This window comes from Mesoplodon mirus, assembly GCF_964341445.2.
Source record: "Mesoplodon mirus genome assembly, chromosome: 5".
NCBI classification, from domain to species: domain Eukaryota; kingdom Metazoa; phylum Chordata; class Mammalia; order Artiodactyla; family Ziphiidae; genus Mesoplodon; species Mesoplodon mirus.
The window spans coordinates 125000129-125015233 of record NC_138980.1 but is presented as its reverse complement, the minus strand read 5'-3'; the positions used below and the strand labels follow the sequence as shown (position 1 = coordinate 125015233).

At 37.3% G+C, this 15105-nt stretch overlaps 1 protein-coding gene across 1 annotated transcript in view; it reads right to left on the bottom strand.

Annotated features, from left to right (window-relative positions):
• The window catches only part of ANKRD31 (ankyrin repeat domain 31), a 133797-nt gene that overhangs the window by 34332 nt on the left and 84360 nt on the right, over positions 1-15105 (bottom strand). Inside the window, exons 20-21 of the mRNA XM_082624141.1 lie at positions 13998-14085; positions 2223-2319 (exon numbers count right to left, since the gene is read on the bottom strand). Of these exons, the coding sequence (XP_082480267.1) occupies positions 2223-2319; positions 13998-14085 (185 nt within the window). The remainder of the gene's footprint in view (positions 1-2222; positions 2320-13997; positions 14086-15105) is intronic.

Genomic DNA, 15105 nt, shown 5'->3' with positions numbered 1-15105 from the left:
GTTTACAGTGAAATGGTGTATCAAGAAGTAAAATTTGGGAGTAAGTTCCACCCAAATTCCCCTAGTTATGGAGGACTGAGATTGTTTTGTGAATAATTATAAGTAAGCTAGACCTGAGAAATGTCAATTCATCAAGTACTTATCGTATTGGGTTGGCCAAAAAGCTCATTTGGGTTTTTCCACAAGATGTTATGGAAAAACCCGAATGAACTTTTTGGCACTTTGAATCTGTAGTGAGGTACTTTGAAGTGACTACCCAGGTAAGCATTATCCTGTGTGCCCTCCTTAAACCAAATCTCTCAGGGGCTTGAAGACTGAATGGGAGGAAACTGGCTCATCCACACCTGTCTTTTGGTTATACTCACCTATTCCACACTGATCTTCAGGATATTGGACACTTTGTTTCCAGTAGCTCTCAAATTTTTTGGTTTCAGGACTTTTTTATACTCTTAAAAATTATTGAGGAATGCAAAGAGCTTTTGTTTATTTGAGTTATATCTATCAATATTTACTGTTTTAGAAAATAAGACAGAAAATTTTAAAACACAAGACTACACAACTGCACATTCCATTAGCTATTAGAGTGGTGATATCATCACATGCCACGTGGCCTCTAGAAAATTCCATTGTACACTTATGAGAAAATGAGAGCAAAAGAGGGCAGATAACATCTTAATGTTATTATAAAAATGTTTTTGACTTCTTAGACCCCTTGAAATGGTCTCAGGGATCCTCAGGGACCATCTTTTTAGAGCAGCTGTTTTAAGAGAAAGCAATAGTATAGATACTTGTCTCTCCTTACACAGTTTAGAGTTGTTGGTACTGAACTCCAAACCAACTGGATGTTAAAGCAAGTAGTGGATGTAAGTGGAAGAAGCATCAAGAAGAAATAAGATTAGTAAATAACTGGTAGTATAAAATGCAAGAAGCTGGATAGATAGAGGAGAAGAAAGAAGAAATTAATATCACATTTAAAACTATGTGAAACAGAGTTCAGACAGAAAATACAAGTGCTCTTTAGATTACAAGATTTTAAGGCTACTAGCAACATTAGTATGAAGACACACATATATAAAGGAATATTACTCAGCCATAAAAAAGAAATAAATCCTGCCGTTTGTGACAACATGGATGGATCTTGAGAGTGCTATGCTAAGTGAAAAAAGTCAGACAGAGAAAGACAAATACTGTATGATCTCACTGATATTTGGAAGCTAAAACAAAAACAAAAAAGGCATAGATACAGAGAACAGATTGGTGGTTGGTGGAGGTGGAAGTGACAGGTGGGTGAAATGGGTGAAGGTAATCAAAAGGTATAAATTTCATGGGCCTCCCTGGTGGCGCAGTGGTTGAGAGTCCGCCTGCCGATGCAGGGGATACGGGTTCGTGCCCCGGTCTGGGAGGATCCCATATGCCGCGGAGCGGCTGGGCCCATGAGCCATGGCCGCTGGGCCTGCGCATCTGGAGCCTGTGCTCCGCAACGGGAGAGGCCACAACAGTGAGAGGCCCGCATACCGCAAAAAAAAAAAAAAAAAAAAAAAAAAAAAGGTATAAATTTCATTATGAAATAAATAAGGCATGGGAGTGTAATATATAGCATGGCGACTATAGTTGATAATACTGTATTACATATTTGAAAGTTGCTAAGAGAGTAGACCTTAAAAGTTCTCATCACAAGAAAAAAGAAAAAAGGAATAGAAAAACTAAAAAAAATAATGCTCAAAACAAGAAAAAATATATAACAAATTTCTCAAAAAAAAGGATAAGAGTTAAATAATCAATATAATCAGGATAAAACTCTTTAAGGACCCTGAGAGTTTAGAAGTACAAAAAACCACAAAATATACATGATTAAACTGCTTAGAAGAACAACATTTGTGATAGCATAAAAGAAAAAATTTTAATGTAAAAAATGTGAGCTTACTAAGGAAAGAAATTTACTTATGGGATTCATGACCAGAAAGGCTTTCATAAAATTCATGGCTGTAGACAACTTTTTAAGATAGCAAAATGTCCTTTTCTGAACATTTCAAGTAATAAAGTAGAAAAATATCTTTCTAGGAAGTATAATTCCTCATGGAGGTAATAGATTAGATGACCTCATAAAGTCCTTTTCTGGTCCTAAGCAACATTTGTAATCTTAAGAAATTCTAGGCCTATTGTAGATAAAAATAGATAAATTCTGAAAACTCTAAAGCATTCCTATATTTTTTTTCACTCACCTGTATTTTTTAGCTAAATCATCCCTTTCTGCCTTCTGTTTGGCAAGCACGTTGTTCATAACCTCCTTTATCTCTAACATCTTATCAGTGTATTGTTCTAGAAACATGGTAATAAAATAAAGTCAGTTAATTGAGAGATAAATGTTAAATTTGGTCACACAGGACTTAGCCTTACTGTTAATTAAAAAGCCATATTTCCCTAGGAATTATGTCACTCTATGGAAGTACCCTGAAGTGTATAAATAAGAACACGGTATCAAGAAGAAGCAGGCCAGACTGAATTCTAATCCTGCTACTCCACTGACTAAGCTTTGTGAACCTGGACAAGTCACTGACCTCTCTGGTCAGCTTCCTTACCTGTGAAATGAGGGTAGTAAAGGAAAATAAATAGGAAGATAAATATTTTGTCTGTTAAAATTATTTACTTTTTAAAACACAAAAGGAATACATTGTCAATATAAAGAAAATTTGCAAATAATATGAATGTTTACGGAGAAGAGAAGTCAAAGAGTATCCCACTCAACCACTCCTTTTCCTCAATATTTCACCCCATGAAAGAGATTGCTGTTAATACTTTGGTAGGGGTGTGTGTAAACTTTAAAATATATTTATATAATATATTGTTCTATACTATATTTGTACTATATATAACTTATATGTACTTAAAAATAAGAGTCACTATCAGTTCTTTTTTAATTTTTTTTTTGCGGTACGCAGGCCTCTCACTGCTGTGGCCTCTCCCGCTGCGGAGCACAGGCTCCGGACACGCAGGCTCAGCGGCCATGGCTCACGGGCCCAGCCGCTCCACGGCATGTGGGATCTTCCCGGACTGGGGCATAAACCCACGTCCCCTGCATCGGCAGGTGAACTCTCAACCACTGTGCCACCAGGGAAGCCCTCAGTTCTTTTTTTAAATTAATTTATTTTTTATTTTATTTACTTCTGGCTGCATTGGGTCTTCATTGCTGCACACGGGCTTTCTCTAGTTGTGGTGAGTGGGGGCTACTCTTCCTTGCAGTATGCAGGCTTCTCGTTGCTGTGGCTTCTGTTGTTGCAGAGCATGGGCTCTAGGCATGCAGGTTTCAGTAGTTGTGGCACACAGGCTCAGTAGTTGTGGCTTGTGGGCTCTAGAGCACAGGCTCAGCAGTCATGGCACATGGGCTTAGTTGCTCTGTGGCATGTGGGATCTTCATGGGATTCAAACCCGTGGACCAGGGCTCAAACCCGTGTCCCCTGAATTGGCAGGCGGATTCTTAACCACTGCACCACCAGGGAAGTCCCATACTGTTAGTTTTTGTTCTTTACAGTTAACACTTAGATAGGGCTATATGATATCTACAGTCACTTATTGATCTATATAAAATTACTTTTATAACAATTAAATTTTTCCTACTTTCTTCCATTGCTTCCCAAGGCATCATGACCTCCCGCATCACAGATTCACAGGATTTACATGTAAACGTCAGTTATGTCCAAACCCAGATTCCCAAATAGGAAATTTCACTTAGATGAATACATTTTATCTCTTTTAAGCCTACTTGCTATTCATTTCATTTTTGGCTTTGTTTCTTAAGCTTTTTCCTAATTCTTTTAGACCAACGCATATTTTTCTAGATAATTTAACTAGACAAAATCAGTGGTGAAAAATGACATGAAGTTCATAGTTGGAATTTACTCCAGAACCTCCCTCCGCAAATCAGACATATAAGTATAGAGTCTGTTCCGAGACTAGTTTCTATCTCCCTATTATTATGGCAAAAGATTAGTTTCACGATGTGATGCATAGGCTAACAAAGGGGAGAAACTTGTATGATAATTAAGAATTTAGATATAAATTTTTTAGCAGATTTGACACTTCAATAAAAAACATTTACACTATCTATGTCTCCTGTTACATTTGGGTTTTCTAACTGAATTTTAAACCACTGGTAAAAATAACATTATCATAGCAACCTAAAGATTCTATATATTTCTATAAGAATGGATATAAAGATGTTTTACATGTAACTTGATACTATATACTTATTTATCAAAGAGACAAAATTAATCAATGGTATCTTAGAGAAAACCTAGAAATTGCCCTAATATGTGTAAGATTTTAATATGTGATAATAAGGCATTGTAAACAATGAAGATGAGAGGAATTATTCAACAAATAAGACTAGGCAAATGGGGTAGTAATATGGGGGAAAGCCCTATTCTATCCTTATACCGTATGTGGCAGAGAAATTTCAGTTGAATTATAGAGTTAAGATGCTTAGAAAAAAACATATAAAATGTTTAAAATGAACATTTTTTTCTGCCTCAATTCAGTTGAGGCACTAAAAATATTCGACATCAAAGTGTATATAAAACATCAATAAGAAAAATTTACAAAGAAATGTACAGAAAAAATTTGTTACTCTTGGATCTCTCAACCAGATCAAAGATACAAAAGATGTCAGAATATGGAGGTGGTGACTTTGTAAAGCTGTTTCTTTAGAGAGCTGTAGCTTAACTGGGTGGGATTCTCTATGCTGAGCAGCAAAAGTGAAAGGAGAGGGCGTTTCTCCCCTTTACCTCAAGCCTAAAGGGGTAGTTTCTCAAAGGACTATTAAGAGTGTAACGACTTTCTATTGAGGTGACAATGGACACATATCTGACTTCCTCCTTGACCTTGAACATCTAGAGGTTGAGACCCTGAAAAGCAGGGAGCTTCCACAGCAGGGCAAGGAGAAAGTTGCTGCTGTGCTAGGAATTAATTGTCCTTCCTTCTAACAGTGGGTCCAAGGAGCCAGGATCTTGAAGACAGTGTGGACACTGCCCTGTGGTCCTGCTTATGAAGGTTTGTACCTGAGGTGACAATCTGTGTAAGGTGGACCACCAGGAAAAAAAAGAAGCTGAGAGGAGACTGAGAGGGCCCCAGGAAAGAAAAATGTGCACTGTCACATTATGGGAGCTATGTAGAAGTTTCAGAACAGCCTCAGAAATTTTGTTTTGAAGAAACTTAGTTTTAAACAACTGCAAAAGAGTGATGGCACCAACCACAGTCAGGACTTGATCACCAGCCAAGAACTCTAGAGTCCTACTGCCTTACCTCTCCTCCCCTAAAGGGGCAATGAGACCAAAAATAGGGATCATGATTAGAATAATCATGGCAATAACAGAATCATGGTTATAACAGAATAAAATTAAGTTACAAAGCCTGGGGGTGGGGAGGGGAGGAAAGTTCCTAATCTTAGAAGCAGTAAAAGAAAGAGCAAAGAGGCTGATACATTCTACTATACAGAATTTGAGAATTTCTGTATTTAAGCACACACTAACATGTTATAAATAAAAAGACAGTTAAGGGGTGAAAAAAGTATTTGCATCAGTTATGGCAGAAAAGGGGTCAATAACTTGATTATATAAAATGGCTCCAATTTATTAACAAACAGGAACAGTCAGTTTACAAAACAGAAAATAAAACTAGTGAACAAGTACCACTAATAAAATCAATGAGGCAGATGAAAATACGATGCATATTTTTTATTAAACTAGTAAAAATTTTTTCCTGTAAAATTATTTAAAATGAAAAGACTGATGCTATTAGCAGCGTAAAAGCAAACAAACACCAATGTGTGTTGGCGAAAGTACAAATTCTTATGTAATACTTTAGGAAATCAATTTATCAATATGAACCAATAGATTTTTAAACGTTTATATATTTTTGACCCAATAATTTCAATTATGTTAATTTTTCCTAAGAAGATAATCCTAAATCCAGAAAAAACTATGTGTTGTAACAGCAAAAAATTACAAAAATCTAAATGCTCAACAAAAAGGGGAAAATTAAGTAAACCATGGAACATTCATTGAACATTTACTACGTAACCACTAAGGATGATGATTATGACAAAAAAGAATGTAAAAGCAGCTCATCTAGCACACCTACCAAAAAGGATATCCTCCATCCAAAGACAAAGAAACCACAATGAGACAGTAGGAGGGGCGCAATCGCGATAAAATCAAATCCCATACCCGCCAGGTGGGCAACCCATAAACTGTAAAATCAGTATACCACAGAAATTCTCCTACAGCAGTGAAAGTTCTGAGCCCCACGTCAGGCTCCCCAGCCTGGGGGTTTGGCAATGGGAGGAGGGGGCCCCAGAGAATCTGGCTTTGAAGACCAGCAGGGTTTGATGGCAGGAATTCCACAGCACTGCGGGAAACAGAAACTACACTCTTGGAGGGTGCACACAAGGTCTCATGTGCACCAGGACCCAGGGAAAAAAGCAATGACTTCATGAGAGCCTGGGCCAGACCTACCTGCTAGCATTGGAGGGTCTCCTGCAGAGGTGGGGGGTGGCTGTGCCTCACTGCAGGGACAAAGACACTGGTGGCAGTAGCTCTGGGTAGTACTCACTGGCTTGAGCCCTCCTGGAGGGCGCCATTTTCTCACCAAGACCTGGCCCCACCCAACAGCCTGTGGGCTCCAGTGCTGGGACACCTTGGGCCAAACAACCAACAGGGCAGGAACACAGCTCCACCCATCAGCAGACAAGCTACTTAAAGTCTTCCTGAGCACACAGCCGCTGGCTAAACACACCCCTTGACATGGCCCGCCCACCAGAGGGACAACACCCAGCTCCACCCACCAGTGGGCAGGAACCAGTCCCTCCCACCAGGAAGCCTTCACAAGCCTCTTATACGCCTCATCCACTGGCGGGGCAGAACAGCAGAAGCAAAAAGAACTATAACCCTGCAGCCTGCAGAATGGAAACAGCAATCTCAGAAAGTTAGACAAAATAAGATAGCAAAGGAATATGTCCCAGATGAAGGAACAAGATAAAACATCAGAAGAACAACTAAGTGAAGTGGAAATGGGCAATCCATCTGAAAAAATTCAGAGTAATGATAGTAAAGATGATCCAAGACCTTGAAAAAATAATGGAGGCACGGATCGAGAAGATACAAGAAATGTTTAACAAAGACCTAGAAGAATTAAAGAACAAACAAACAGAGATGAAAAGTACAATAACTGAAATAAAAAAAATACACTAGAAGGAATCAATAGCAGAATAACTGAGGCAGAAGAATGGATAAGTGAGCTGGAAGCCAGATGGTGGAAATCACTGCTGCAGAACAGAATAAAGAAAAAAGAATGAAAAGAAATGAGGACAGCCTAAGAGACCTCTGGGACAACACTAAATGCACCAACATTCACATTACAGGGGTCTCAGAAGGAGAAGAGAGAGAGGAAGGACCTGAGAAAATATTTAAAGAGATAATAGCTGAAAACTTCCTTAACATGGGAAAGGAAATAGCCACCCAAGTCCAGGAAGCACAGACAGTCCCAGGCAGGATAAACCCAAGGAGAAACATGCTGAGACACACAGTAATCAAATTGTCAAAAATTAAAAACACAGACAAAATATTAAAAGCTACAAGGGAAAAACAACAAATAACATACAAGGCAATTCCCATAAGGTTATTAGCTGCTTTCTCAGCAGAAACCCTGCAGGCCAGAAGGGAGTGGCACAAAATACTTAAAGTGATAAAAGGAAAGAACCTACAACCAAGATTACTCTACCCGGCAAGGATCGTATTCAGATTCGATGGAGAAATCAATAGCTTTACAGACAAGCAAAAGCTAAGAGAATTCAGCACCATCATACCAGCTTTGCAACAAATGCTGAAGGAACTTCTCTAGGTGGAAAAGAAAAGGTCACAACTAGAAATGAGAAAATGATGAATGGAAAAGCTCACCAGTAAAGGCAAACATATAGTAAAGGTAGGAAATCATCCATACACAAATATGATATCAAAACCAGCAATCATGAGAAGAGGAGAGTACAAATTCAGGATACTGGAAATGCATTTGAAATAAAAAAAAACAGCATTTAAAACAATCTTGTATATATATATATATATATAGACTGCTATATTAAAACCTCATGGTAACCGCAAACCAAAAATCTACATAGATACACACACACAAAAGGAAAAGGAATCCAAACACAACACTGAAGTTAATCATCAAATCACAAGAGAAGAGAACAGAAGAGTAAGGGAGGAAAAAAGATCTAGAAAACCAAATCTGAAACAATTAACAAAATGGCAATAGGGACATACACGTTGATAATTATCTTAAATGAAAATGGATTAAATGGCCCAACCAAAAGACATAAACTGGCTGAATGGATACAAAAACAAGACCCATATATATGGTGTCTACAAGAGACCCACTTCAGATCTAGGGACATACAGACTGAAAGTGAGGGGATGAAAAAAGGTATTCCATGCAAACGGAAATCAAACGAAAGCTGGAGTAGCAATACTCATATCAGACAAAATAGACTTTAAAATAAAGACTGTCACAAGAGACAAAAAAGGACACTACCTAATGATCAAGGGATCGATCCAAGAAGAAGATATAACAATTGTAAATATATATGTACCCAACATAGGAGCACCTCAATATATAAGGCAAATACTAACAGCCATAAAAGGAGCAACTGACAATTACACAAAAATAATGGGGGACTTTTAACACTCCACTTTCATCAATGAACAGATCATCCAGACAGAAAATCAGTAAGAAAACACAGGCCTTAGATGACACATTAGACCAGATGGACTTAATTGATATTTATGGAGCATTCCATCCAAAAGCAGCAGAATACACATTCTTCTCAAGTGCACATGGAACATTCTCCAGGATTGATCACATGCTGGGCCACAAAGTGAGCCTTGGTTAAACTTAAGAAAACGGAAATACTATCAAGAATCTTTTCTGACCACAATACTATGAGATTAGAAATCAACTACAAGAAAAAAACTGTAAAAAACACAAACATGTGGAAGCTAAACAATATACTACTAAACAACCAATGGATCACTGAAGAAATCTAAGAGGAAATAAAAAAATACCTAGAGACAAATGAAAACAAAAGCATGATGATCCAAAACCTATCGGACGCAGCAAAAGCAGTTCTAAGACGGATGTTTATAGCAATACAATCTCACCTCAGGAAACAAGAAAAATCTCAAATAAACAACCTAAGCTTATACCTAAAGCAACTAGGGAAAGAAGAACAAACAAAACTCAAAGTTAGTAGAAGGAAAGAAATCATAAACATCTGAGCAGAAATAAATGAAATAGAGATGAAGAAAACAATAGAAAAGATCAATGAAACTAAAAAGTTCTTTAAAAAGATAAACAAAACTGATAAACCTTTAAGTGGACTGATCAAGAAAAAAGGGAGAGGGCTCAAATCAGTAAAATTAGAAATATAAAAGGAGAAGTTACGATGGACACTTCTGAGATACAAAGGATCACAAAAGACTACTACAATAAACTATATGCCAATAAAATAGAAAACCTAGAAGAAATGGACAAATTCTTAGAAAGGTACAATCTCCCAAGACTGAACCAGGAAGAAATAGAAAGTACGAACAGACCAATCACAAGTACTGAAATTGAAATTGTGATTTAAAAGCTCCCAACAAACAAAAGTCCAGGACCAGATGGCTTCACAGGCAAATTCTATCAAACATTTAGAGAAGAGTTAACACCCACCCTTCTGAAACTATTCCAAAAAATTGCAGAGGAATGAACACTCCCAAACTCATTCTGTGAGGACACTATCACCCTGATACCCAAACCAGACAAAGATACCACAAAAAGAAAGAAAGTTACTGGCCAATATCACTGATGAACATAGATGTAAAAATTCTCAACAAAATACTAGCAAATTGAATCCAACAATACATTAAAAGGATCATACACCATGATCAAGTGAGATTTATCCCAGGGATGCAAGGATTTTAAAATAACCACAAATCAATCAGTGTGATACAACACCATGTCAACAAATTGAAGAATAAAAACCATATGATCATCTCAGCAGATGCAGAAAAAACTTGACAAAATTCAACACCCATTTATGATAAAAACTCTCTAGAAAGTGGGCAGAGAGGGAACATTCCTCAACATAATAAAGGCCATATATGACAAACCTACAGCTAGCATCATACTCAATGGGGAAAAGCTGAAAGCATTTCCTCTAAGATTGGGAATAAGACAAGGATGTCCACTCTCATCACTTTTATTCAACATAGTATTGGAAGTCCTAGCCACAGTAATCAAAGAAGAAAAAGAAATAAAAGGAATCCAAATTGGAAAAGAAGAAGTAAAACTGTCACCATCTGCAGATGACATGATACTATACAACATTTCTATACACTAACAATGAAAGATCAGAAAGAGAAATTAAAGAAACAATCCCATTTACCATCACATCAAAAAGAATAAAATACCTAGGAATAAACTTACCTAAGAGGGAAAAGACCTGTACTCTGAAAACTGTAAGATGCTGATGAAAGAAATCAAAGATGACACAAACAGATGGAAAGATATACCATGTTCTTGTATTGGAAGAATCAGTATTGTCAAAATGACTATACAACCCAAGGCAATCTACAGATTCAATGAAACCCCTATCAAATTACCAATGGCATTTTTCACAGAACTAGAACAATGGAGACACAAAAGACCCCAAATAGCCAAAGTGACCTTGAGAAAGAAAAATGGAGCTGGAGGAATCAGGCTCCCTGACTTCAGACTATACTACAAAGCTACGGTCATCAAAGCAGTATGGTACTGGTACAAAAACAGAAATATAGGTCAATGGAAAAAGACAGAAAGCCCAGAAATAAACCCACACTCCTAATGGTCAATTAATCTAAGACAAAGGAGGCAAGACTATACAGTGGAGAAAAGACAGTCTCTTCAATAAATGGTTCTGGGAAAACTGGAAAGCTACATGTAAAAAAATGAAATTAGAACATTCTTTGACACCATAAAGACAAAATAACTCAAAATGGATTAAAGACCTAAATGTAAGACTTGAGGGCTTCCCTGGTGGTGCAGTGGTTGAGAGTCCGCCTGCCGATGCAGGGGACACGGGTTCGTGCCCCGGTCCGGGAAGATCCCACATGCCGCGGAGCGGCATGGCCCGTGAGCCATGGCCGCTGAGCCCGCACGTCCAGAGCCTGTGCTCCGCAACGGGAGAGGCCACAACAGTGAGAGGCCCGCATACCGCAAAAAAAGAAAAAAAAAAGAAAAAAAAAAGACTTGAGACTATAAAACTCTTAGTGGAAAACACAGGCAGAACACTCTTTGATATAAATCGCAGCATTATCTTTTTAGATCCATCTCCTAGAGTAATGGAAATAAAAACAAAAATAAACAAATGGGACCTAATTAAATTCAAAAGCTTCTGCACAGCAAAGGAAGCCATAAACAAACCAAAAACTAACAGAATGGGAGAAAATATTTGCAAATGATGTGACCAAAAAGGGATTAATCTTCAAAATTTACAAACAGCTCATGAGGCTCTCTATAAAAAAAATAACCCAATCAAAAAATGGGCAGAATAACTAAATAAAAAGAACATTTCTCCAAAGGATATATATAGATGGCCAAGAGGCACATGAAAAGAGATGGTCAATATTGATAATTATTAGAGAAATGCAAATCACATCTACAATGAGACATCACCTCACACCAGTCAGAATGGCCATCACCAGAAAGTATACAAACAATAAATGCTGGAGAGGGTGTGGAGAAAAGAGAACCCTCCTACACTGTTGGTGGGAATGTAAGTTGGTGCAGCCACTAAGGAGAACAGTACTGAGGTTCCTTAAAAAACTAAAAATAGAGCTACCATAGGATCCAGCAATCCCACTCCTGGGCATATATCTGGAGAAAACCACGGTTCAAAGGGATATACGCAACCCAATATTCACTGCAGTGCTGCGTACAATAGCCAAGACATGGCAGCAACCTAAATGTCCGACAGACGAATGATAAAGAAGATGTGGTACATATATACAATGGAATATTACTCAGCCATTAAAAAGAATGAAATAATGCCGCCATTTGCAGCAACGTGGATGGACCTGGAGATTATCATACTAAGTGAAGTAAGTTAGACAGAGAAAGACAAATATATGATATTGCTTATATGTGGAATCTAAAAAAAATGATACAAATGAACTTATTTACAAAACAGAAAAAGACTCACAGACTTAGAGAACAAACTTATGGTTACCAGTGGGAGAGGGTGGGGGAGAGGGATACACAGGGAGTTTGGGATTGACATATACACACTGCTATATTTAAAACAGATAACCAACAAGGACCTACTGTATAGCACAGGGAACTCTGCTCAATATTCTGTAATAGCCTAAATGGGAAAGGAACTTGAAAAAGAATAGATATGTGTATATGTATAACTGAATCACTATGCTATACATCTGAAACTAACACAACATTGTTAATCAACTATACTCCAATATGAAATAAAAATTAAAAAAATAATAAAGTAGCATATGGGAGAAAAAATTAAATATAGACCATCCATTGTTTAATTAATACTATCTAATACATTATTTCTCACACATCTAATACATTATTTCTGGTAATGCCTTAAATGTTTGCAATTCTGTGAGTTTCAACTCTAAAATTTAGATGTTTTAGTAAATTAATGCCAAAAAGGAAGAAAAAAGGTTATAAATCAAGGATCTTCCCAAAGTGTCTGATTTTATCTCAAAGGGTACTTTTATCTTATGAGCAGAATATGGGAAGTTTCATGCAGGATAAAAGAAGCAAACAAACAAGTCTTCAAATAAATCCTACTCAGGACAAATAATAATTTGGCTTATGGCTTAGTAATTATTATCAAATTGCAACATGACAAATATGGAATGTATAGTCAAGTCATAAATGATTCAGAACTGGTTCCCTCTGACATGAAGTTTTTCTAGTGCATTTGAAGATGTGTAATTATATTTTAAAAAATTCTTCCTAATGAAACACCAGCAGTATAACCATTTTATAAAGAGAAACTTGCCCTAAATACTTCTATGTGAAGATACTTAGTCTACTCAATAACTTAGAATTAACTTTGAGGATTTATTATCACTTTAAAAAAATGATTTCATTTTATATTATTTTACTTTGGTTTCAAGGGATATCATACTCCTGCAAAGAGTGAAGTCCAAAATTAAGGTACTGACAGTACTGTACTCCCTCTGAAGGCTCTAGGGGAGGAAATTTCCTCGCCTCTTCTAGTCTCTGGTGGCTCCAGGCATTCCTTGGCTTGTGGTTGCATCACTCCAGTCTCTGCCTCCATCTTCACACGGCCTTCTCCTTCTCTCTGTCTCTCTCTTGTGTGTCTCTTAAATGGACACTTGTCATTGGATTTAGAGCCCATTTGGAAAATCCAATATAAATCTCATTTCAAGATCTCTAATTATATCTGTAAAGACTCTCCCCCCTGCAAAACAGTCACATTCACATGTTCTGGGGCTTAGAATGTGGACATATTTTGGGGGTAGGGCACCTTCAAACCCACTGCACTCCTATTTTGAATTCTACCACAAGTTAATTTGGCCTGTTCTTGAACTTTATAAAAATGGAATCAGGGCCTCCCTGGTGGCGCAGTGGTTGAGAGTCCGCCTGCCGATGCAGGGGACACGGGTTCGTGCCCCGGTCTGGGAGGATCCCATATGCCGCGGAGCGGCTGGGCCCGTGAGCCATGGCCGCTGGGCCTGTGCATCCGGAGCCTGTGCTCCGCAACGGGGGAGGCCACAACAGTGAGAGGCCCGCATACCGCAAAAAAAAAAAAAAAAAAAAAAAAAAAAAAAAAAATGGAATCATACTTATACCCCACCCCCCAAAAAAGAAGATGAGATAGCAATACCTTGGATGATTGAAATAATCAGACTTGAGTATGAGTATATATTTACCTGCATCTTCAGGGGTTCTTATTTCAAACGCTAACAAATTTTCTTGTTTTTCTTCTAAATCTTGTAGAATGGCACTGATGGTCTGATGCTATCAGATAAAATATTAAAAACTTCATTACAAGAAGGTAGATGTTTTTCTCTGATATGCAACTGACAAATGCACAGTAAAAGTGCTAAAGAAAGTGCCACTAAAAATGCTTATTTCCCTTTATGTTCCAAATGTACTCAGGCTTTGTTTAAACTTAATTGTATATATATTGCATATCTGGGGAAAAATTAAACTTAAATATATCTTGATTTATGTAGCAAATCTGCTCCAGGAAAACAGAATGTAAGAGTAGCAAGCATACAAAGAATCACAATTTCTCAATGACTTCTGTTATAGGCATAGGAGAAAAAGAACAACTCAGCACATACTTAAAGACCATATATATGCAACAAGTTCACTTTAAGGCTTTATGACTATCATTGCACACTACTGAAATTTCACACAGTCTTACAAATACAAAACACTCTCAAAAACTCACAAAGGGGATTTAAAACCACCTCTTTATATACTTGTCAGTATTAATATTCCTGACTCAAATGCCTTCTATGTATTCTGCCCGGAACTTTCTTATGAGAGATGGAATTGTGGAGTGGACTCTGGAACTGGACTGCCTGGGTTTGAATTCCGGTTTCATCTCTTCCTAGCTGGGTGACTACAGCAAGTTAATTATCCTCTCCTTGTCTGAACTGAGTAACACATATAAAATGTTTAGGACAGTGTCAGCACAAAGTAAAAGCTCAATAAATACTGCGTATTATTATTATATTAAACCAATCTCACACACAAAACCCCTGACTAATCTAATCCATATTGATTTCTTCTTTCTCAGAATTACTTAAGAATTTTAGTGCTACAGAAATTAGCATTAACATGTATAATGTCTTATATATTATATTTCCTCCATCAAAACAATGAAATCTTGTAGGCAGGAGCATGGCTTTCATATTTGTACAAGTTTCCACACTGCTGGATATACAGTTGTTGCTCAATAAATGACAACTGATGGACTGACTCGTACTATGTATCCTTTATTTTTTATTTTTATTTATTTATTTATTT